The sequence below is a fragment of the Cricetulus griseus genome (genome assembly GCF_003668045.3).
Source record: "Cricetulus griseus strain 17A/GY chromosome 1 unlocalized genomic scaffold, alternate assembly CriGri-PICRH-1.0 chr1_0, whole genome shotgun sequence".
Lineage (NCBI taxonomy): Eukaryota > Metazoa > Chordata > Mammalia > Rodentia > Cricetidae > Cricetulus > Cricetulus griseus.
The window spans coordinates 122,169,976-122,195,535 of record NW_023276806.1 but is presented as its reverse complement, the minus strand read 5'-3'; the positions used below and the strand labels follow the sequence as shown (position 1 = coordinate 122,195,535).

Genomic DNA, 25,560 nt, shown 5'->3' with positions numbered 1-25,560 from the left:
CCCCAATCTCAGGATTTCAGTACTACTGTGCTACCTACTATATGTGAAGGAATCACCTGGTGTTGCCATCTAGGACTGTGATATAGCAGCTCCCTGAAGTATCACTTGGTCACTGATAGGCGATGAGTACTTGCCTATCCTTTCTTTGCCTTTGATTCCGGAGGCTCAGACCTCCCACCAGTATCCATAGAATTACATCAGGGAAATTTGGTGAAACTTACAAGAAGGGAAAACTCTGAGACCCTCTGCAATGCTGAATAAAGTATTACAAGGAATTTTGTGACTATATTTGAAAGTCGTTTTGCCTAATCTCCCAGTTAGTGAGGAATTTCTAGCTAGTGTCCTGACAGATGGCGTTCTAGATATTACCTAAATGTTTCACTAAAAGCAACTCTTTCACAGCCTGTTACAACAGGGCCTGTGAAGTCCATCCTTCAGAGGAGCTGGCCTGTTTGTCATTCCCTGACATGGATTTTTTTCTTTGCCTTGTCTGGTGTTATATAGAATAATAATCTTGTTTCCTACTTGGAAGGCATTGGACTTACCAAGTCTCAGAATAATACTATTTCATTATCTAAACATATTGACACTTTCTATCCAGATCTTGTTTTCCAGACCAATTAGACATTCCAGACATGTCCCAATCTGGTGATGATCTGTTCATATGCTCAGAGCTAGATGATTCAAATGATTTACGTGGCCAAGTGAAAATAGCACTTGCCATATGGAAATAATAGTTTCTATTGATTTATCATATATAGTTTTGTGTTTATATTGTTGTATCACATTTAAAGTGCAGTCAATTAAAATATCCAAACTTTTTCTACAAAAGCAAACTCAAACCCAATTTGTTAAAACCATAACACAATCTTCTCAGTGAACTACCCCTGATCACTTGGGGGTATTCTTCTGTCAGCGGTGTTATTGATTCATGCATGTATAATACTTGTGCTGTCTGAACATTTTATAATCATACCTTCAATTTTTTAAATATTAGTCATGAATAGAAATGGCTGCCAAAAGGCTTACAGCAGGCCACGGGCTTGAGATGCCTTCTTCTGTGATGACCTGGACCACACTTTGATTGGTTCTCCTTCACTGAACAATGGGATTCGCCAGCATCAGTGTCACCATATTTGCTACCGGGATACCATGCTCTGCTTTGATGAAAACAGTTCATATTGCTGACATTATCCAACTCTCCCAATTATTTCATTTTAAAGGTGCCAGCACCTTATTGGGAGAGTAAATCAGGTTTGTCTCCAGAGCATAAGTCAGTAAGCTCTCTGAGAAACGATAGCAAAGGCCCTTATTCACAAAGCAAGGAAGAAGTCATGACTTCTGGTGGAGAAGTGGAAGCAAAGCCCCTCCCTGGAGGAGGAGATAGACTACCCTGCCTTTGCTCACCAAAGGAAGAGGCAAGCTTTCTCACAACTCCGTCTGTGAGAAAGGAATAGTTAGCTCTATTCACTGGGAAAGACATCAAGGTTCTCATGTCCATCAATAGGGACCATGAAATGCTCTTCTGCATGGAACAAGCCACATACTCGACACAGCTCAGATGGTATGAAATCTTCCACAAAGAGGGAAAAGTAATGGTAGGGGGGCAAGGGTGGGGCAGGAATGTTTGGAAAGAAGTTTTCAAAATTAAGAGGTGGGGGGACAGAAAGAGCATGTCTAAGAAACACTGAGAATTTTAGCAATAAAAGCAAAATATAAAAATAAAAAAATATCATTCTAAAAAGTTCAATAAGGAAAATAAGAGAAATAAAGACCATAGAATGGAAATAAAGAGGCACTTTATTTACAGAAGTTATCACAACCCAAGTCCAGAATTCTAAAGTATCTTTGGAAAAGCTTTTAGAAGTAAATCTTTAGAGTGCAAGATCAATGTCCAATGAAATCAGTTACATTTCCCTAAGTCAGCAATGCACAGAGAGAAATCAAAAGTTAGAGATCATTGTCACTTATGGAATAGGAAACGTCAGGCATTCTGGGGAGATCTAATGCATTCGTGTCAGATTTATCATGCTAAGAATTCTAAGAAATCGGTGAAAGAAATGAAGCCTAAATTGTGGGGAAAAAATTATTCACTGATCATATGATGCAATATTGTTAAAATATCCAAACTTCCTAAATTTACGTGAAGATTTAAAAATCTCTATGAACAATTTTAGCAACTAACATACCATTATTTTTTGTTTTGTTTTGTTTTTTTAGACAATACAGAAAAGTAAAGTATTTCGAAGTTCTAAGCAATTATGAGGGGGAAATGAAGTTTAGAGGGAAAATCCCCACAGGTCCCAAAGTGCAGATAAAAGTCAATTACCTTTGCCTTATCCCATAAACAAACTTGGGTTTAAGGTTGTGGCTGTGAGGTAGAGTACCTACCTAGGCACAGGGATCTAGATTTAATACTTAGCCCTGGAGAAAAACATAATTAAAACAAAATGATAATAAAAAGTAAGCCAGACATGGTACTGCATGCCTTTAATCCCAGCACTCGGGGGGCAGAGGCGGGTAGATTTCTGGGAGTAGAAGGCCAGCCTGTTCAACATAGTAAGTTCCAAGATAGGCAGGAATACATAGTGAGACCATTTTTCAAAAACAACATTAATTAGTAAAAACAAACTCATGTCAAATAATACATAGACATACATGTAATGCCAGGTTTGTTGATGGTGTAAGCCTTGTGGCTCACATCTGTAACCTCGTCACTCAGAAGTGTGAGGCAGGAGGATTGCAAGTTCGATGCTTGTAGAATCTGTACCACTGTGGGAATGCAGAGAACTATGGTCCCCCAGGGCAAGAGAAAGTAAGCATATGCTCACCACAGGGCCCACCATTCTCATTCCAGGTGTTTTCCTAAGAGAAATGAAACTTAAAGCTGTTTTATTCACAATGAAAACCAACAGGAACCCTTCAGTTGTTAAATGAGTAAAGTGACTGTGGAATGCACTAATAATTACAAAACGCAAAAAAAAAGGGGGGGGGGGAAACTTGGCCATGCAACTGTGGAGACAAAAGCTTTACAACTAAGATGCTGTATAAACCAAGACTGTCTACTGTAACAGAGCTCAGTGTTGGGTGTTCCATGGTAGACTGCCCCATATTGGAGTGCTCCATGCTGGAATGCTCCATGGTGGAGTGCTTAATGGTAGAGTGCTCCATGGTGGAGTGCTCAGTGGTGGAGTACTTAATGGTGGATGAGGCACTGGCTTCCCGCACCAACACTGAAGACAAGTATACCTACTATATGGTTCCATTTTTATAAAATTCTGCAGAAAGCTGAGTAAAGGTACTTAAAGTTTAGTCTATAAGGAAAAGCTATAAGCAAGCAGAATAAAATATACCCATAATTCCTATGAATCAAAGCTGAAGTCAGAGGGATAGATGACTGAAAGCTAGGAAGAAAACACACAGTTGTGATATAGTAAGAATAAAAGGAAAATAAATTGCAGAAATGACAAAACTTGAATGGTAAATGCAGCTAGCTCCCTTTTTCCCTTGATTCACATCTGTTAATTTCACCAGTTACAAATAGAAAATCATCCAGGGGAGGGAAACATATCTATAGTGAACATGCTGACTTTTCCTTTGCTGCTGTTCCCTACACGGTGCACTATAACAGCTGTTTACATAGCAATGGCATTTCAATGTGCATTACAGGTAATGTAGACATGATTTAAAGTGACAGAAAGGCATACATACATTACATGCAGATACTACAGCATTTCACACAAGGCATTTGAGCACCTCCGATTTTGTAATCCACAGGGGTTCTGAAGCTAATGGCCTGTGGATAATAAGAGGTGACTTTATGAAAGAAAAATTGAGCAAATGGAAAAACCAGACAGCAAAATTAATAACTATGACTAAAATGAGTTTAAGGAGAAATACAGAACTTAAACCCATGACAGCTCAACTTTTATACAACATTTTATTTAAAAACAACAGTATAAATCCTTAATCTTTAACTTCAATATCCTGTTTGTTTTTATGATTTTTATAAATCACCATTAATTCTTTACTACAAAAGGTCAAATAACAGAGTGCTGATAATCTTCTCAAACTTATATGCAGCGATAAACACCAGTGCAACACTGAAGAGACCCTAGACCATTTCCTTCAGTTAATTCCCTTATGAAAAGAATTTAGTCTACACAAAAGGATGAGGAAACTAGATGTTTATTGTTTTGAAAATCAATAACTTATTCTTGCAGATAATATAGAACTGAATTGCTATTATTGATATTAAGTAAGAAGAATATAAAATAAATTCAAGTGTAAGCAGTGAAAACAAGAAGTGCCTAAGAATATAATGGAAGAAAATTTCATTCGTACATTGATGTATGTAGTGTTTCTCAAATTCAGGTGTTCATTCAGCTCTCCTGTGGCACTTACCCCAGTGGACATGGTAAATGCATGTTCTGAAGGTTCTACACCTGATAGGTAGGAATCAAGGCTTCAGATTCTAACAACCTCTTGAGTGCTGCTGTAGATGATTTTTTGGACTGTAAAGTATAGATGTGCATGCATGCTCAGATGAGCATGTCTGTGTACATATGCTCTTGTGTACAGCTTTAAAACATGAGAACTAACAAGGAATTCATGAAACTATTTCTAAAAGATGAAAGTTCCAGTCCCAATGACCACATCCACAATACAACTCAAAGATCCCTGCAGAACAGGGCGTGGGAAGATTGTAAGAGCCAGAGGATCATGGAGTTCACTGTAGGATGGTCTCCTGGGAATGTCAGGAGCTACACCCAGAAAGACACCAACATGACTGCCCAAATATGAGCTGACACCAAGACATGCCAAGAGTGACACCAGTAGGTATGGCAAAGTGGACAGAGGGAAAGACCTAGATATGTCAATCCTACACAAAGAACTACAGGTGACTAAGGAATACAGAGAGCGGGAGAAATAGTCTTCCCCAGGGAAGAGCTCACCAATTGGTTATCCGATATCAAGTGATCAGCTCTCAAAACATACAAAGAAGAAACATTATACAGACTGAGCCCGTTACATTTAGCAATATGTATGTATATGCATATATATTTACATATGTGCTTGTAACAGCAATTAGTGAAAACAGAGGTCACAGATTTGAAAGAGAACAAGGAGGGGTATATGGGAAACTTTGCATGGAGCAAAAGGAAGGGAGAATGATATAATTATAGTAAATTAACAATAAAAGAAAAATTTAAGGCTTGTGCAATAACCCAATTCATCAAAAAAAAAAAAAAAAACATGAAAGGGCGCCAGGCGTTGGTAGCACACGCCATTAATCCCAGCACTTGGGAAGCAGAGGCAGGCGGATCTCTGTGAGTTTGAGACCAGCCTGGTCTACAGAACAAGTGCTAGGATAGGCTCCAAAGCTACACAGAGAAACCCTGTCTCGGAAAAAAAATGAAAGGTTAAATTGTTACTGAGACCAATAAAAAGGATTAAGGAAGAGAAATATCACATTTTGGGATAAGAAGACATTATACCAAAATCTAGTTTCACAGTAATGAAAGCCATCAAATAATATTTTGGTTTTCTTTGTTTTATTTGGGGTTTGTTTGTTCTTATCTTGGAGTGGCATATGAGTTTGTTCTGAGACAGGGTCTCTCTACATAGTCCAGCATAGCCCTCAGCTTGCACTGTTTCTGTCTTCCTCTCCGTCCCTGGCTCAAACAATGTTTCCTCAAATGAAGGAAATAAAAGATTATAAACTTCATCAGGAAAAATAAAGTATGTCATATTAACAAACACATTTCTTCACAAAGCAGACATTAGTCAGCTCTTTCCCTTCCAGAATCTGAAGAGGATTTATTCCAGACTCACGATTCTTAGTACAGTTTCCATCACAGTAAAAGACACACCACATCAAGCGGGGAAATGTCACGTCCCACCACAGATGTAGAAGTGCCTGTGAAGTCAGTGGACAACACTAAATAAAGATAAACTCTTCTCCAAATGAATCACGAAGCCACAGACAAGACTGACACAGTCCTACATCCTGACTTCACTGTTCCACAGAGAACTCTATATATCAAGGTTCAGATGCATCAAATATGTGGGTTTTTAACACAGAGATAGATGTCAAGGCATCACAAACAGAAATCATAAAAAGCACAAATTACTTTTTAAAAAACTAAGCTTCTACCTCCTAGAATCCGTTATTTTACATGGTCCTGTGCCCTTGACATGAGCTGTCAACCAAGTGAGCGACCGGAACCTGCTGCTCACACCAAGTCCAGTCTTCCCTCAGAACCTCGGACTTCCTGTAATTGCCTCTGACAGGACTCTTGCTTGTTCCCAGAAGCCCTATCAGCATACCTAAATCAGAGTCACTTCCTCTGTGCTGAAAATCAGACTAATCAGTGCAGAGGCCTCTTTCTGATTACAATTACAGTTTCCTCACTAGAGCCCTGGGGAGACTGTCCATTTTGATCATAGTCAGCCTTCTGCCTCTCCCGATAGAATCAAATGATAAATGATTAGACGTTTTAGAGGACAAATCATCATTCCCTCAACAAGTTGCACACAACCTAAAATAGATCTTTAAAAGGACATGTCATTTGGAGAAGCATCAATAAATTAATACAAGTATGAAAACTAAGGCTTTACAACCACCACTAACATTTGCCTGCCAAATATCTAACAGGAATGCATAGTGAAAGCTGCAATTACTACAAAAGGGTCAAAAATAATGGGTGGCCAGATGTAACCTCTCTTCCAACAGTTCTAAATGCCCCCTTTATGATTTCACCTTCGTGGGGGAGATAGGGTCTAGAGCTTCTTTAGGAGCCACTCTTTCAAGTGGGGGAATCATGTGGTCCGGGGAGGGTGAGGCTGTGGTTAAAATAACATCATCCAGTCTAACAATAGACCCACATCTGGTCCAATATTTCCTCAGAAACACAGAAGACTCACAATTAGAAGTGGTGTCTAAAAATCAGAATCGTTCTCCTGCTGTCTCTTCTCCATGCTCTCCCAGACCACCCACACCAAAAGCCATGCTCAATGCACCCTTTCCCTCTCCCCCTTTCTCTTTCACTTCTCTCACTACTGCCCCTTCAACAGAATCCATTCTTTTGCCCAAAAGAATTTGTCCCTCAGAGCAAGACTTTTGGGAAACAGTTTAGCAGAAACAGGAAATCACATTATAGGCTAGCAACATACACCGATTAAACAATGTGCCTACCACATCTGAAGATGAATGCTAAGTACATGTAGATGAGATAATGTAATGGATAGGACTCAGAAGAAAAACTCTGGTCAGAGGCAGTCAGAGAACCAGTCCCTGAACAGAACTGTGTTGTTGGTCATTTAAGGAGACAATGCTTTATAGACTTGCTGTTATCTGAACCGGTAGAATGTTAGCAGGTGGTGTCTATTAGCTGCTTTACCTTCCATGAAGTGGACCCCTGTGATAACTCTTGAGTATCCTACAATTTACTGAGATTTTACCAATACAAATGTTCCCTCTTCTTCGGGAAATGAATATTCATTTTCACAAATCATTACTTAAGGAGTACAGCCCATCTTCATTAACCAGGACGCCTCTGATGAAGAGGCCGCAAGGTATGCAGCACAGATCTGTGGCTATTGGTAGATTGGAGTTTCCTTAACCTCTCTGTTTTCTGTTTGTGTTTAATGTGGAATGAATTGAGTCACCTTGTCAGGTGTAACAACAATTGTCATGGGCACATAGAGAGGCGTTATTTCTCTTTGGTCCTTTTAGAAGCAATGTTTCTGGGAATGGAAATAGTTTAATCTGTGAGTTTTTCAACCTCCAGTTCATGATTCCACTGAAAAGAATCTCATGTATTCTCTCAAGTTGGTCATTTTTGTTTACATGCATTTTCAAGACAATGGTTTATAACAATCTGAGAGCTTCTCAATGAAAGTCAACTGTTTACTTCAACAGTGAAACGGTTCCAAGTAAGTGCCATCAGCCTTTGGGCAGTCTTAAAGTGCACTTAGGAATCCCTCATTGGCTCTATAACACCCAAGTTCCCACATCTCTTAAGTGCAGAAGTGAAACTTTCACTAATGAAGGGCTCCCTGCTACCCACGATGGGTATAAACTGCTTCTGCCTGAAGCCTGGACCCCTGTGCTGTCAAGTTCCTCTAGTGTCACCTACCTCTGAAGGAAACAAGAAAATGGCTCCTGTCAGTTTATCACTGAAGGAAGAAGACAACAGAGACCTGCTCTCCTCATCTGAATTGGGACTGAAATGCTAAAACTCTAGGATACCACAACACAGCCAGCAGCTCAAAAAACTTCCACCAGCTTACCCCGGAGTTAAGCCTTCTAATGGCACTGAAGAGAAGAAAAGCTAAGCTAGGAAAGTCCCTTTACCTGAAGAGGCAAGGCCAAGACCAGCCTCCACAGTACAGATACACAGCTCCCCTCATGCCACCACACCTTCCACAGGGCCTAATTGTCTAGTTCAAATGAGTCTGTCCCCCAGTTTTAGCTCCTTTTATCCAAAAATTCAACAGCTTACAACCTCTCCCTTCATTCAAGTAGCCATCCCAGAGTACATAACATGAACATAAACGTGAAACTGCTTAAAGGAACAAAGAAAGAATGGCAAGAGAAAGGAGATATAAGGACATGCACAATGTATGATATGTGTGTGTGTGCATATGTATATATGAAAACAATTTTTAAAATAAAATAATTAAAGTTGTTAAAAGAAGGTATACCGTAAATGACCTGTGACTGTTGCCTGGTATACTGACATAAGCAAATCAAATAGTACCATGTTGTATATACAGTATAAGTTAGGTTTGGCTTCTTTAACATTACGAGACTTACAAAATAAATTCAATACTGCCGAGTAGCTTCTATGATGCAAACTTAATTTGTTTTCCAATCATGCTGGCCTGTTTGTCTTGCCCGACAAATCACATGAGGGACCTCATCTCATTCATTAGCATCCTTTAAGATGATATAGAAAATTGAATACATGTGATTACATTCCTAGATACTTCTGGTAATTGTCCTTTAAGGATCTAATGGCATTTGTATTTCTTTGATCTTTTTACAGGAGTATTGTTTTAAATCCAGCCTATTTCCGAAACCATCTTCGTCAGGCTGCCGTGTTTAGATGTCTGGAGAGATACTCAGAAGCCGCCCGGTATTTTTGTTATAACTTTCCAAAGATTTATCTAAAGTTAAATTAATTTTACCCTCAGATTCTGGTAATAGCATAAGAGGACATTCCATTTCTCTCATGGAATATGATTTTACCCGAATTATTGTCTTATAAATGTCAAGCCAACAATTATTGAGTATCTTTTTCTTTAATTAAAGCTATTCCATGTTCATAGCTCTTAGTGAAATTCAAACTTTCCAGCCATGAGGTCATTAATGATGATGGGAAAATGTCCATAGACATTAGAAGTGAACTTGACCTCTTAGTCTTGAGGATCTTCTGACTGTAACGACAGTTTTGTGACTCGAGCTGCAAAGATGAAGTCCAATTGGAAGGAAAGGACCCTGGCAATGCAGAAACCCACCTCCAAAGAGATGGCATCTGTTGGGCAGCCCAGGGTTTAAAGTGTGCAGATTGTCACCTCTGAGATGAAGAGGAACTGAGTGAAGCAGTGGCTAATATTCTCATCCCCAGAACCTAAGTTTTTAGCAAAGAATTGTCAAGTCCTCATAGTACCTGAAAAGCCACTCTAAAGTCCTTCCTGCTTGTCATAGGCAAGGCTGTTTTTTGTTTTTTTTTTTCAAGAGTCAAGTCACCATGCTAACTCTTTGTTTGATTGACCAATTTCTTCCAGGAAAATTTCCCTCTTTCCTAAAGTACAGAAACCTACTGTCCTGGAAACAGAAATAACTGTTTCCAGGGATTCCATGGGGAAAAAAATATGGATAGTTTCTAGAATTCCTCCAAGCACAACTCCTAATGACAAATCTATATAAATAGGGAAGAGGTGTCTAATCCTTGGGTGATTGTTGTCTCTAGAAAGTTTGTGTATAAATCATTCTTGAGCGGTGAATAAAATGGTCCCATGACATTGACACATTGGTATGGAAGTCCACCATCTAACATAGGTCCATATGTTGCTAGAAGCTGAATTAAGTGATGACTATGAACAGAAGAGTTAACTTCAACTTCTTGTACTTCATAGTCACACAACATGTCATCTTTTTTACTCAGGGTTATAATCCACTTCAAAATATGGAAACAGGTGTTTATTACTTTCTTTGTACTCCAGCTTCTATAAACTGCTTGTTGAGTGTACTTTTCTATTGAACTTGCATGTAGCATCTTCCAGGTTTTTATTTTCTTCAGTGAGTGGTCCCTGAGACTTTCTTTCATTTGTGCAAGAGAGAAAAATTAAGAAATAATCAAAAGAATCTTTTTAGCGCATGATTCAAGAAAAGGGGGTTTGAGGGGCTGAGAATGCAATTTAAGTGGTAAAGTTCTTACCATACAAACATAAGCCCAGAATCTGGATCATCACCACCCATGTAAAAATCTGAGTGTGGTATATTCAATGCACAAATCCTAGAGATAGAGAGTGAAAAGAGTTTAACACCAAGCTCCAGCACAATATCATATCACTATAAAATGTGACTTACTAATGTGCTGTAAATTCAGTCTAAAGATCCATAGAAACCTAGCTAAAACCTGAAGCCCACATTAAGCAGGTGGTTAAATGGGAATTTAGAGGAAAATAGTTGTTAAACAACTAGAGAAAATAAAAGTTTGTAGAGATTTTATATGTTAGAAGTCAAGAAATGCACAAATCTAAATAGGTCTGTTTGTTTGTTTGTTTGTTTGGTTGGTTGGTTGGTTGGTTGGTTGGCTGGTTGGTTGATTGCTCATAGAAGAGGGAGGTGACAGCAAACCACTGGCTATATCTTAATATTATCAAACCTAACTGACTCATAGCAGTGATCAGAAGTAATTATGGGTTCCAATGCAAGGAATGAGGGTAGAAAATTAGACTGTGTCAACATTTGCCATGTAACACAGGTGCTGACAATTCCACAGTGTTTGCTGTGTCCCCTGCAATGAAATAGATGCATCATTTGATATCATGTGATGATGACTTGACAAAATGCTCCAAGTACATTCCTGATGATCATTGATTATGCTGGTGTGCATTTTCCCAACAGAGAAGTAGACACAGTTGCTATCCCATCTAGTTGCTCATCATAGTCAGGAAATGTCTTGGTGCCCTCAGTAATCACAGCCATGAATATAAAGTGTGCACCACACTCTCCACCATCACCAAGGAATGAACATGAACATCTCAGTATCTATTTAGATACTGGCTTCCTAATATAAACCAACATATACAGTATTCACTGTTATCATCAAGTCTCTAGTAGATTTGGGTAGTTTGCTTCCAGTATTCCATCAAGTATATGATGTTGAACTAACCTGTAAAGCCAACACACCAAGATTACCTGTAGGGTGTCAAGTAGCCAGGTTTCTGGGATTGACAGCTACCAACCAAATAAAAACAAATGTTTACTATGTCGAGTAGTCAAAATAATACCTCTAATGCCAGTTTTTTTTTGTTTTGTATTTTATCAATATGTAGTGTTTACAAGAAGCCATTGGAAGCTGAATAAATGAGGTAGAATAAACCTAACCACTTTTGCTGAGTAAGGGATTACAAAGAAATAGGTTTGGAAGATTCCCAAGGTATGGGCTCTCATCAGCAAGGCAGGGGAGGCTATTGCAGTTGGCTGGAATGCTCAGTCAGGTTTACAATAGGCAGGTCCCTTTATCATATGTGCCCATTGCCTTTCAGAAACATCCCACTGAATGAAAGAACAACACAGTCTTGATTGAAACAGAATGAAGTTAGGGCTATTTCTCCTGGTGTAGCTCTGCAAGGATTCTGGTCATTACAGAGGAAACAGCATTGGTTACATTAATAAAATCATACTTTCTGCAATGAAGCTAAATATTTCTGTAACCACCAACATACCATACCACCCCATAAAAAGCAACCACCTGGGAAGCTTTATCTGAGTGATGACTGTAATAGCTCTATAAGATCTCTCTGTGTCTACACATATAAGAATGTCTATGATGACATAGGAAGGTTTTCAAATCTTGCCCTCCTCCCCTAACACACATGAGCATGTGTATGCACACATCCATACTGCATTTGGTACTATCATTATGGCATGATAATATTTTTAAATACTCGGAGACATAAAACCAAAAAAAAAAATCCAATTCTATGAACAGAACTTACTCCCAACAAATGAACGCCCTGGTGTCCTCCATCTCTATATGCTCAAGGTAGCTCAGTGCCTAGAATATACCAAGCATTAGTTAAGGGTTAATGTATTATTATAGTTAGTTAGTCTGTGTTGGTATGTGGTTGTTTAACTGTTATATCAACAAGGAGATACTGCATTAAATTGAAGATAGGGCCTGGTTGAAAGCTAAATAAGAATGTATACACAATTGAAGATTATGTGATATATACTGTCTCCTGTAGTGAAGATATGTAATGAGAAAAGTGAACAAGTTATTGTACCATGCTTGAAGATCCAAAGTGCAAGTTAAGAAATGATACATGACACAGCAGTGATACCATACTAAATGGCTTGCAAAACCAGGCAAATAGTGTGTAGTCATATCTTAATTTCAATGATAAGATATGAAAGTCAGTTACAAGACACAAGGATGAAAAAAATTTTTAAAAAAGATGCAAGGATGTTTGGGTGCAATGACAAATGCTTGGAATCGCAGTTCTTGGAAGGCAAAGGAAGAAAGAACATGATTTCGAGGCCATCCTAGGGCTACATAGCAAGTTCCAAATCAAACTTTGCTATATAAGACCATATCTGAAAACAAAACAAAAAACAAATGTAGATAGATAGACAGAAATGTTTTAGTTACTTTTTATATTTCTTTGATAAGACATCATGACAAGATGACTTACGGAAATTTTGGGAGGCTTACGTTTTCAGAGGGTTAGTTACAGTCCACAATCATCATTGTAGAGAGCATGAGAGCAGGCAGGAAGGTGCTGGAGAACTAACTCTGGGCTCACATGGACAAGGCAGAGAAAACTGACTTGGAATGCCATGGTTTCCTGAATCCTCAAAGTCCATCTCCAGTGATGTACCTCCTCCAACAAGACCATACCTCCTAATCCTTCCCAATCACTTCCACTAACTGGGGACCAAGTATTCAAATATACATTATATTACTATACATTATATTACTACACTAAAGTGGTCATAAAAACTTACTTGAAACTTGACACCATGATAATTAAAGTGTATATTTTTAAGGATCTCACCCAGAAAGCAGGACAGTCAGACTTATCCAAAGCTTGTAGTCATCCTCCCAGGTCCTTCCCGGGGTTAATACCCATTGCTCAAATCCATATCAAGAGGCTACATAGGAGTAGAGGCTCAGTTTGTAAGATCTCTTGAGACTGTTAAACACAGCTTTCCAAGAAAGCTCCTGATTTTTAGATGTTGGCACTTATTGCAGGTTTTTTAAAAATACAGTGTCACTTTAAAAAGGAATTAAAGACTTCCTAGAATTTAATGAAAATGAAGACACACTATACCCAAACTTATGGGACACGTTGAGAGCAGTGCTAAGAGGAAAGTTCATAGCACTAGATGCCCACATGAAGAAACAGGAAAATAATCACACTAAAGAATTAACAGCACAACTGAAAGCTCTAGAACAAAATGAAGCAAACTCACCCCGGAGGAGTAGAAGCCAGGAAGTAATCAAATTGAGGGCTGAAATCAATAAAGTAGAAACTAGGAAAACAATACAAAGAATAACGTAACAAACAGTTGGTTCTTCGAGAAAATCAACAAGATAGACAAACCATTATCCAAACTTACCAAACAGCAGAGACTGCACACACAAATTAACAAAATCAGCAATGAAAAGGGGGACATGACAACTGACACTGAGGAAATCCAGAGAATCATCAGAACATACTTGAAAACTTGTACCCCTCAAAATTCTAAACTCTAAAAGGAAGTGGACAATTTTCTGGATAGATATCACTTACCAAATCAAGAACAGATAAGCAATTTAAGACCTATAACCCCTAATGAAATAGAAGCAGTCATCAAAAGTTTCCCAAACAAAAAAAGCCCAGGGCCATATGGCTTTAGTGCAGAATTTAACCAGAAATTCAAATAACAGCTAACACTAATTCTCCTAAAAGCATTCCACACAATAGAAGCAGAAGGGCCATTGCCAAACTCTTTTTACAAGGCTTCAATAACCTTGATACCCAAGCCACACAAAGGCACAACCAAGAAAGAGAACTACAGACCAATATCCCTCATGAACTTTCATGCAAAAATACTCAATAAAATACTGGCAAATCGAATCCAAGAACACATCTCAAAAATCATACACCACGATCAAGTAGGCTTCATCCCAGGGATGCAGGGATAGTTCAACATACAAAAATCCATCAACGAAATCCACCATATAAACAAACTAAGAAAACTCACATGATTATCTCACTAGATGATGAAAAAGCCTTTGACAAAATCCAATACACCTTCATGATAATTGTCTTGGAGAGATCATGGATAACAGGAACATACCTAAAAATAATAAAACCGATATACAGCAAACCAACAGCCAATATCAAACTAAGTAGAGAGAAACTAAATTCGATTCCTCTAAAATCAGGAACAAGACAAGGCCGTGCATTATCTCCATACCTCTTCAATATTGTACTTGAACTTCTAACTATGGCAATAAAACAACAAAAGGACATAAAGGGGATACAAATTGTAAAAGAAGTCAAACTTTCACTATTTGCAGATGATATGATAGTTTGCATAAGTGGCCAAAAAAACTCTACCAAGGAACTCCTACAGCTGATAAACACCGTCAGCAAAATGGCAGAATACAAGATTAATACAAAAAAAAAATGAGTATCCCTACTACATACAGATGATAAATGCGCTGAGATAGAAATCAGAGAAACATCACCCTTTACAATTGCCACCAACAGCATAAAATACCATGGGATAATACTAACCAAACAATCAAAAGACCTGTATAGCAAGAAATTTGAGTCTTTAAAGAAAGTAATTAAAAAGGATGCCAGAAAATGAAAAGATCTCCCATGCTCTTGGATAGGTAGGATCAACATAGTAAAAATAGCAATCTTACCAAAACCAATCTACAGATTCAATAGAATCCCCATCAAAATCCTGGAACAATTCTTCACAGATCTTGAAAGAACAATTCTCAACTTTGTATGGAAAAACAAAAGACCCAGGATAACCAAAACAACCCTGTACAATAAAGGAACTTCCGGGGGCATCACCATCCCTGACTATAGAGCTATAGTCCTGAAAACAGCTTGGTATTGGCACAAAAATAGACAGGTAGACCAATGTAATCAAATTGAAAACCCTGATATGAATCCACACACATACAAACACCTGTTTTTTGACAAAGAAGCTAAAAGTATACAATGGGAAAAAGAAAACATCTTCAACAAATGGTGCTGGCATACTGGATGCTGGAGTGTAGAAGACTGCAGATAGATCCATATGTATTGCCATGCACAAAACTTAACCTCCATATGGATCAAAGACCTCAACATAAATTCAGCCACATTGAACCTCTTAGAAGAGAAAGTAGGTGGTACCCTGGAATGAACTGGTACAAGAGACTGCTTTGTGAACATAACCCCAGTAGCAAAGACACTGAGATCAACAATTAATAAATGAGACCTCCTGAAACTGAGAAGCTTCTGTAAGGCAAAGGACACAGTCAACAAGACAAAACCTCAGCCCACAGAATGGAAGAAGGTATTCACCAACCCCACATCTGGCAGAGGGCTGATTTCCAAAATATACAAAGAACTCAAGAAGCTAGTCTCCAAAACACCAAATAATTCAATTAAAAAGTGGGGTACAGAAGTAAATAGAGAATTCTCAATAGAGGAATCTAAACTGGCTGAAAGGCACATAGGAAAGTGCTCAACATCCTTAGCCATCAGGGAAATACAAATCAAAACAACTCTGAGATATCATCTTACTCCTGTCAGAACGGCTAAAATAAAAAACACAAATGACAGTTTATGCTGGAGAGGATGTGGAGAAAGGGGAACATTCCTCCTCTGCTGGTTGGAGTGCAAACTTGTACAGTCACTTTGGAAGTCAGTATAGCGGTTCCTCAGGAAAATGGGAATCAGTCTACCACAAGATCCAGCAATTCCACTCTTAGGCATATACCCAAAAGGTGCACATTCATACAACAAGGACATCTGTTCAACAATGCTCATAGAAGCACTATTTGTAATATCCAGGAACTGAAAGCAACCTAGATGCCCTTGAAATGAAGAATGGATAGAGAAAATGTGGTACATTTACACAATGGAGTACTACTCAGCAGAAAAAAAAAACAATGGAATCGAAATATGCAGGAAAATGGATGGAACTAGAAGAAACCATTCTGAGTGAGGTAACCCAATCACAAAAAGACAAACATGTCATGTACTCACTCATATGTGGACCTGCTTTATGATACATAGTAGTGACCATGCTTTATCAGAGCTGTTTTTAATGATGTTGCTCAGAATGGTTTCAGGATAATGTTAATCTTACAGGCTGACTTTGGTTGTAGTCTTTCTGTTTTGTGGAACAGTTTGGAAATTGTTATCATTGGACCTTGGCAGATAGTTCATCTGGTCCTAGGCCTTTCCTTGTTGCTGTTGCTTCAATAGACACCTGGGAGCAGCGTCAGAAGTTAGGCCTGAGTTTTAGGCCCAGAGCAGCAGCATCAGAGGGAGGTTCGAGCTCCAGGCCCCAAGCAGTGTCAAGGGAGGCACAAGCCCCAGACCTGGGAGAGGTGTTAGAGGGAGGCCCCAGCCTCAGGCCCAGGAGTGAGGAGTGATCAGCAGGTGAAAAGACAGCAGTGGTTTTCAGCAGTAGCTTCCAGAAACTATCACAAAAAGTTCCTCTGGGAAAGAGCACCTGTGTCCCAGCCAGCATCCACTGCCATTTCTCTGCTGGAGATGCCCTGCTACTACACTGACCACTGAACCTTCAGCCCTACCTAAACCTCCAATGGGAGGAGGGTCAACAGAATAAGTAACCCAACCTGCACCTCAAGGAGTGACCACCTGAGCATTGGGCTCACTTCCACCAGGAGGAGCGTTACCAGAGGCTCTGCTCTGCTTATGCCTGAAGAAGCGGACAACTGAGCCACAGCCCCTAACTATACCAATTGGAGAAATAGAGACCCTCTGAAACACAAGCTCCTTCCTATAAACACAGTTTTGAGGAAGAGATGCATAGGCAACGAGGTAAAAACATACTCAACAATATAAAGAGCAATACAGCACCACTAGAAACTAGTGGTGCTACAACAGGAAGACCTGGACATCCCAACACAGATGAAGCAGAAGAAAACAACCTAAAAAATAACTTTAAGAGGATGATTGAGGCCTTTAAAAGAGGGTAAATTTGCTTAAAGAAATGGAGGAAAAGACAAAAATTGGAAGAGATCAACAAATCCCTTAAAGAAAACCAAGGAAAAGCAATCGAACAAGTGAAGGAAACAATTCAAGACATGAAATCTGAAATAGAGGCAATAAAGAAATCACAAACTGAGGGAATTCTGGAAATGGAAAATCTGGATAAATGATCAGGAACTACAAATGCAAGCATAAACCACAGAATGCAAGAGAAGGACGAGAGAATTTCAGGCATTGAAGATAATTTGGAGAAAATAAATTCATCAGCCAAAGAAAAATGAAATTCAAACAATCCTTGACAAAAAACATACAAGAGATCTGGTACATCGTGTAAAGACTGAACCTAAGAATAACAGGGTTAGAAGAAGGAGAAGTCCAACTCAAAGGCAAAGAAAACGTATTCTACAAAATCATAGAAGAAAACTTTCCCAACCCAAAGAAGGACATGCCTATGAAAATACAAGAGGCTTACAGAACACCAAATAGACTGGGCCAAAAAAGAGTCCCTCACCACATAATAATCAAAACAATGATCATACAGAATAAAGAAAGAATATTAAGAGCTGCAAAGGAGAAAAGCCAGGTAACATATACAGACAGACCTATCAGAATTACACCTGACTTCTCAATGGAAACAATGAAAGCCAGAAGGTCCTGGTCAGATGTTATGCAGACACTAAGGGACCATGGATGCTAGTGCAGACCACTTTACCCAGCAAAGTTTTAAATAACCATAGATGGAGAAAACAAGATATTCTATGATAAAACCATATTTAAATAATACCTATCCACAAACCCAGCTCTACAGAAAGTACTAGAAGGAAAACACCAAGCCAAGGAAATCATCTATATCCACAAGAACACAGGAAATAGATGAGCTTACAGCAGCAAATCTCAAAGAAGGGAACTGAACACACAATGCCATCACCAACAACAAAAACAAAAATAACAGTTGCTTCAATGGTTTGCTGTTTTGGGTCTGTCTACATTGTTATGTCTCCTTCACTTAATTTGTAAGCAATATATGTGTAGAGATTTATTCACTTTCTCTATACATTTTCAGTTTTTAGTGCAGATTTTGACAATATTCCCCAATCATCCTATGAATTTAGATGAACTATTATTATTATTATTATTATTATTATTATTTTATTATTATTATTGATAATAAACACCTCTTATCTCTAATTTTATTAATCTGGGTCTTCTCTGACTCTAACACCCTTTCAACATAAAAGCCCCTAAAACACTAGGAATAGAAGGAACCAAAATACATGATGCTGCTGACAGACCTCCAGTCAACCTTATACTAAGAAGGGAGAAACTCAAATCATTAACAAATAATAGAAACCTGTGTGTTCATTTCTCCACAGTTATTTAACATTGTGTTTGAAGTTTAGACATGGCAATAAGACAAAAGAAGGAACAAAAGGATATTAACCAAAGGGAAAACATAAAAGTATCAGATGAGTATAGATGACATGATTCTCTACAGAAGAGTCCCTAGAGATTTTTCCAGAAAACTCTTATATGTTCAGCAAAGTATATAAAATCAACATACAAATTCAGTTGCCTTCGTGTATACCATTAACAATCATACTATAAAAGAAATCAAGGAGACAATCCCATCTACAATTGCTTCAAAAAAAATTAAACAAATAATATGGAATAAACCTAACCAAGGAAGCAAAACACCCCTACAATGAGAAGTTGAAATTAGTGAGAAAAGTCAAAAAAGGACAGAAGATGTAGAGTTGGTAATGCTCATGGATTGTAGGTATTAATGTTGTGGAAACAGCTATGTTTCCAAAAGCAAGATAGTGTCAGCGCAATCTCATCCAAACTTCAATGTCATTCTCCAAAAAAGATAGAATTCTCAAAATTCATGTGGAAGCACAAAAGGCCCTAGAAAGTTAAAACAATGCCGAGCAGATTGATGATGATGATGATGGTGGTGGTGATGATGGTGATGATGATGATGATGAGGATGACGATAATGATGATGCAGGAGTTGTCACCATACCTGATTTCAGTTTTTACTGCAGTGTCATAACAACAACAACAATAGGAAAAACAAAGCAAACTAACACAGCCTGGTGCTAGCACAAAACAGACATATAGACTTGTGAAATACAAGGGAAGAACCTGGCATAAATCCACATCAACTTCAGCCACCTGGTTTTTGGAAAAGATGCTAAGATATACATTGGAAAACAACCTTTTTGACAAATAGCACTAAGGAACCTGGATATTCACATGTATAAAAATAAAACTAGATCCCTATTGCTCACCTATATAAAGAATCAATTCTAAATGGACTAGAGACCTCAGTGTAACACCCTGAAACTCTGAACTATTAGAGGGAAACGTGAGGAAAACACACTAAGATGTGGGCAGGAACTTTCTAAGATGCTGATCAGTTGCAAAATAACACCAACATCTGGCAAATGGGACTCACACAACTGCAGTTTCTTCAGAGCTAAGGCCACAGTTAATCCAAGGATAATATGGCAGAAAAGTCTTTGCTGGCTGTACATATGACAGTATATTAGTGTCTAGACTACACAACTCCACAAATAACTAAAAAACCTAAACAAGAAATTAGACAAATCAATAAATGAACAGATGAACAGACAAGTCCAACAAAAATACAATACAATACAATACAATACAATACAATACAATACAATACAATACAATACAATACAATACAATGAATGAAATGTGAGCCAGGCAGTGGTGGTGCATGCCTTTAATCCCAGTATTTGGGAGGCAAAGGCAGGCGGATCTCTGTGAGTTCAAGGCCAGCCTGGTCTACAGATCAAGTTCCAGGACAGGCTCCAAAGCAATACAGAGAAACCCTGTCTCGGAAAAACAAAACAACAACAACAAAAAAGTTCAACCTTGTGAGCCATCAGAGAAAAAGCAAATTAAACCTGCAGTGAAGTTTCATGTCTCTCTTCATAATGTCAGAAAACAATCTACAAAAGGCTGTGGGGTTGTGAATAAAAGAGAACTGTTATATACACTAGTGAGAGTCTACACAAGTCCAGCCACTATGGAAGTCAGTATGGTACTTTATCAGAAAAAGCTAAAAGTGTTCCTGCTGGGTATTTAACCAAAAGAAGCTGAGTCACCGAATCACAAATGTCCATGTGATTCACCATTCACAAGAACTAAGTTATGGAACCCATTAGGTGGGTGACAACAGCAGAAGGATAAAGAAAATATGCAAACAAACACAGTGGAATTTTTCAGCCCTTAAAGATTATGTAATTTTCAGGAAAATAGATGCACTGAGGATAAAAAATAAACCAGTCTCAAACAGGCAAGTATTGTATTTGTTGCCTCATCTGTGATTCCTAGATTTTACATAAATATAAGACACCATGTGTATGCGTTACATAAAAGTATAAACAAAATTATTATGGGGAACAATAAGGACCTTGCAGGAAGAAGCAGAAATAACAGAGGTGAAAGAGTAGATGGGCATGAAGAGAATATGGTGTGTGTGTGTGTGTGTGTGTGTGTGTGTGTGTGTGTGTGTGTGTAAATGTTTTATGTAACACTGCATTGTGTTAAAATGAATATATGCCGCAGTTTGACCTGTATTAGTCCCACACCACGAAAGCCATCTATTCTGGACTGATGTCTTTGAGGCTGCAATCAGAGCCAGCCGAACATCCCTGGGTCCATCCCTGAGTGGGAGAGTGTGGACCACGAAACTCCTAGCTACCCAATGGTGATAAAGACAAGACAGAGGTATCTTGTCATCTCAGGAGGGCTCTCAGTCCATGCTAGAGACTGGAGTTCATGGTTTATTCAAGCATCCTCTTAAAAAGCTTTCCAACAGTGGGGGTGATAGCAAAAGACATCTATTATCATGTATAAAGCTGATATCAAATATTTCCTTTAATCCTAGAGGCACTCCTAAAACTACATGTCCTCACCAGCCTCTTGTCCCTAGGAACCTGTATAAGCCCTCAGAATAGGTGTGGGCCCACCCAGGGCCTAGGTCTGTTGTTATGCAAACCAGGAGACATTCTCCACTGAGGCCAAGCCATCTGGTGGTAACCAGCCACCATCTAAAAGACAATGTGAGATTCGGGCTCCAGGAATCGAGCTGAGATTTGTACCCCAAAAATATCATAATGGATCTTTTCTGGGCTCTGAAATACACACAATATAAAAGATTTTAAACTATGTTATAATTTTAAAATAAAAAAGATAAAATGTGAAAGCAGCTTTTCTAGGGTCTTCAAAAATTTGAGATTGCCAGTTATGTTCATGGGGGAAGGGTTAGTTGAACTTTTGCTCTTTCCCCTTTGCTGTAGTTTACACTGGTGTTGAGTCATGGCAGGCATGTGTCTACTGACCACCAGAGCTGGCTTTTGCTTTAGTGTCTTTCTTCTTTTCATAGCAGAGGCCTCTGCTGGTCACACTTAGCTTTGAAGTCTGTTGGCTGGGCAAATGCTCCTGTCCTTCTGAAACACCCTTCAGTTAGTATCATAACTGAAGATGCATCCCATGTAAATTCAGAATATGAGAAGCAACATCATTGGGGTAAAGGCAGAAGACCTGTTTTTCTGTTTTCAAGGCAACATGAGTGTTAGTAACTCCACTGGAGGGATGCAATTTGAATGTCAAATCAACCATCAGATCTTCAGAGTCGTGGGCTCTACAGCAAAGGACGGAGAGTACAGGTGGTCCAGACATTGGTTTACACACTGGCCTCAGATTCAAGGTTTTCACTATCCAGGGTTATTGTCAGTTGAAGAGCTCTTCTCCCACCACTGAGGGACTGAGTGCAGGGCTCCTGAGCCCTATGCATTCTGCTGCCTGAGCTGATGGAGCTTTTTGATATCCACACTTCCTGTCTTGTCAGAGTCGCCCCCCCCTTCTTCTGTACAACAGCACCTCAAGTTTTCTGTTCACCCTACAACTGGCATATTAAGGTCCCCTAACTTGTGGTTGTCCCCTACTCTCACACTCTCTGGGTAGCCTAAAACTATTTAAGTGGTACTCACATGGAGGTCAAGTGACAACTTTCAGGAGTTAGTTCTCCTCTTCCACAATGTGGGAAGAGGAGATCAGTGACAGATGTCGGGTAGTCAGGTATGGCAGCAAGTGCCTTCCTTCGCTGGCTGAGCCATCTCACTGTCCCTTCAGTGCCCTTATTTAATATCACATACTGTGTGCTGTATCATGAAGACAGAGACTGACAGACAGTCTTATCTGTCTTTTCCTTGCCCTTCTAAAAGTAATGTCCTTTACCCAAGCACTGATTTCAGAGCAATTTTATATTACAGTGACTTTTGAAATAAAAATATGACAAATGGATAAGAAAAAGGCATGAAATTATGCCAGTTGTGGCTATACTAGGAGCTTTCTCCCTCTTGCCCACTTTTTGGCTTTGACCTCTACCCTTCACCCTCCGAGCTTCGGACACTTTATTTGCTCATGTTTCACCATCTCAGGCCACCACTTTCACCCTCTGCATACAATGACACATGGAAGCTCTGCATTGCAAACTTTGTAGCTAATGCAGCCCTGTTAGTATATTGAATGTGGCGCTATAGGGACCTTACTAAGAGGGCTGGATCATGAGGGCGACCCTGCATTGTCGTGAACCGGCATGTCTCAGCATTAACCCATGACAACCATGAGGTTCTACCTGAGTGGGGGGTGTGTGGGCCTGGAAACTCCCAGCAACCCAACGGCAATAAAGATCAAACACAAGCATCTTGTCATCTTCAGAGAGCTCTCAGTTCCATGTTGTAGAACTATAGTCATTTCTTTATTAGCCATCTTTCTGGTGTTTCTTAACCATCCTGCCAACACCACGAGGGAACCATTTCTCTCTTTGTTCCCTCTCTGCTCTCTGGTCACTAGCCCCTAACTCCTAACCTCCTGTCTTCACAAGTTACTCACATGCCTCTAGCACCTCCGCCCAGGTGAGGGCCTATTCAGATGCTTAGGAGCATAGAGATGCAAATTAGGAGGTATATTACCCTGAGGCCATGGTAAACAATAATAGCCCTACTGACATTAACAATACAATGGTGAGGCCAGAGTTTTCCCATGCTCCATGTTTACTGGAGCTAGAGACTGGGCCCCAAAATATTCCATAACAGAATTATTTGGTCCCCCACATTGCATGCCTAGACTGACACTGTTATCACAGGCATAGGTTAGTTATTGAGGCAGGGTGCTCCTAGTAAAGATGAATTTGCTCTACTTCCTTCCACCATCGCATCTGAGAATGTATGGGTTTTCTTGCCCTCCAGCCTTCCACAAGAAGGCTGTTGACATCGGCCTGCTCAGCCTCTGGCCTGTAAGAAATAAACCTCTATTCTTCATATAATGTATTCCCTAGTTACTCTGCTCAACAGTATAAAATAGGCCAAGTCACTGAAAGTACATTGTTACATGTTTCAGGCAGGCTTCCAGCTCCTTTCTTCAAATTTCCTCCCTCCCTTGCCAGTATTTGCCCCACAGAAATTAGCATCAATCCGCCATGTAAGCTTTGTCTGCCATTCTCAATAGAGTCTTCTTTGGTGGTGGACTGTTGTTTTGTTGTTGTTGTTGTTGTTTTTAATTGATCAGTGATTACAGCTGCTTTGCTTTTCTTTGTTTTGATACTGGGTTAGAGATAATTTGAGGTACTTGAATATTTTAGAAATCTGGTCTGTAGTGTACAACAATAACTTCAAAAGGCAAATATATTAACATAGAGTCTTTTAGGAATAAATGGTCAGCTGTGCCTAAAGTATAAAACATTATCATATCATTTTTTTTCAGTTAAGTACTAAATTTTGTGTGTGGTCTAACTATGGGCATCAAGAGACCTCAGACACATTCCTGCTTGGCTAAGCAACAGCGTTTGTTACATTACAGTACTTGAGGATGTATTCATTCATGGCTTCCTTCACAATCTGGATAATAGGTTCATGGAGGCAGGAACCAGTGGGTTTCATGAAAACCAGCAGGAACAGGGGGTATTTGTTTGGGGGTTTTATTCCTGTCTTCCCCCTGCTCCTCTCATTTCTTCTTGTTCTTTCCTTCTCAGTTGATCGTGCTAGAAGTGATGCATATATAAATCAGTGTCTGCCAAGGAGTGATCCAAAAATAAATTGACGTGTTCAGGAATCAAGCGATATAGAACAGTGACTGTAGATAAGCAGTCCCTCGGGAGCAGGATCACAACAGCAAGCAAAGGAAAAGGCTGTCAGCTTTCTTGGTGTCACAGAATTCTGTGATTTTAAATGAGATTATTATGTGTCTTGCAAAGGAGGAGAATATTCTGACAGGAGGACTCAGACGAGTGACTGTGAAGAGATGATAGTAGTATTGGGAGTTTACTGGAACCCAGTTAACTCAATTAGGAGCGTAAAAACCATTCACTTTCCATGCAAGGTGTTAAAAATGCATCAGGTCTTTTAAGGTAAATCAGTTCTTATGTATGCAGAGAAATAGATTAAATGAGGTTTCTGGGCTAATTTTTGTTCATAATTTTTGTTCCCTTTAGCAAGACCACTCTGCCATTGACGGAGCAGCTGTGTGTGGTCTGGCATTCACCACATGAAAATGGCCATCTGAGACCATGTGTTGGGAGATGACTGTGATAACTCATTCCACTGTTAGGTGACTTTCTCACTTGTGGGTATCCCAAAACTATGTGAATACTCACTGACATGCTGCCAAAATGCTGCTCATGGTGTATGACCTCTTAGCCAACATTAGTAGAGACAAAGATCATACATCATGGCCTAAGTCAAGCATCTCACTTCTCAACCACAGTTCATGATATCTTCACTGGAACAGATGAGGTGTAGTAGGCACAATTTCAGAGGGATGCATCAAACTTAAAACACTCAAGCTTCCAGTTCATAACCAACACTTTGTCTTAAGGACTTACTCTAAATTGGGGAATTGGAGAGAGGGCTCAATGAACAACATTTGCTACTCATGCAAAGCTCCTGAGTTCAGTTCCCAGGAGCCAAGTCAGGTGTCTCCAACCATCTATAACTCCCACTCTGGGAGATCCAATATCTCTGCCTTCCATGGGCACTCAAGTGCTCA

General features: G+C 39.3%; 1 protein-coding gene across 1 annotated transcript in view; it reads left to right on the top strand.

The window, feature by feature from the left end:
* The window catches only part of Spata16 (spermatogenesis associated 16), a 258,714-nt gene that overhangs the window by 84,175 nt on the left and 148,979 nt on the right, over positions 1–25,560 (top strand). Inside the window, exon 3 of the mRNA XM_027391821.1 lies at positions 9,054–9,143. Within this exon, the coding sequence (XP_027247622.1) occupies positions 9,054–9,143 (90 nt within the window). The remainder of the gene's footprint in view (positions 1–9,053; positions 9,144–25,560) is intronic.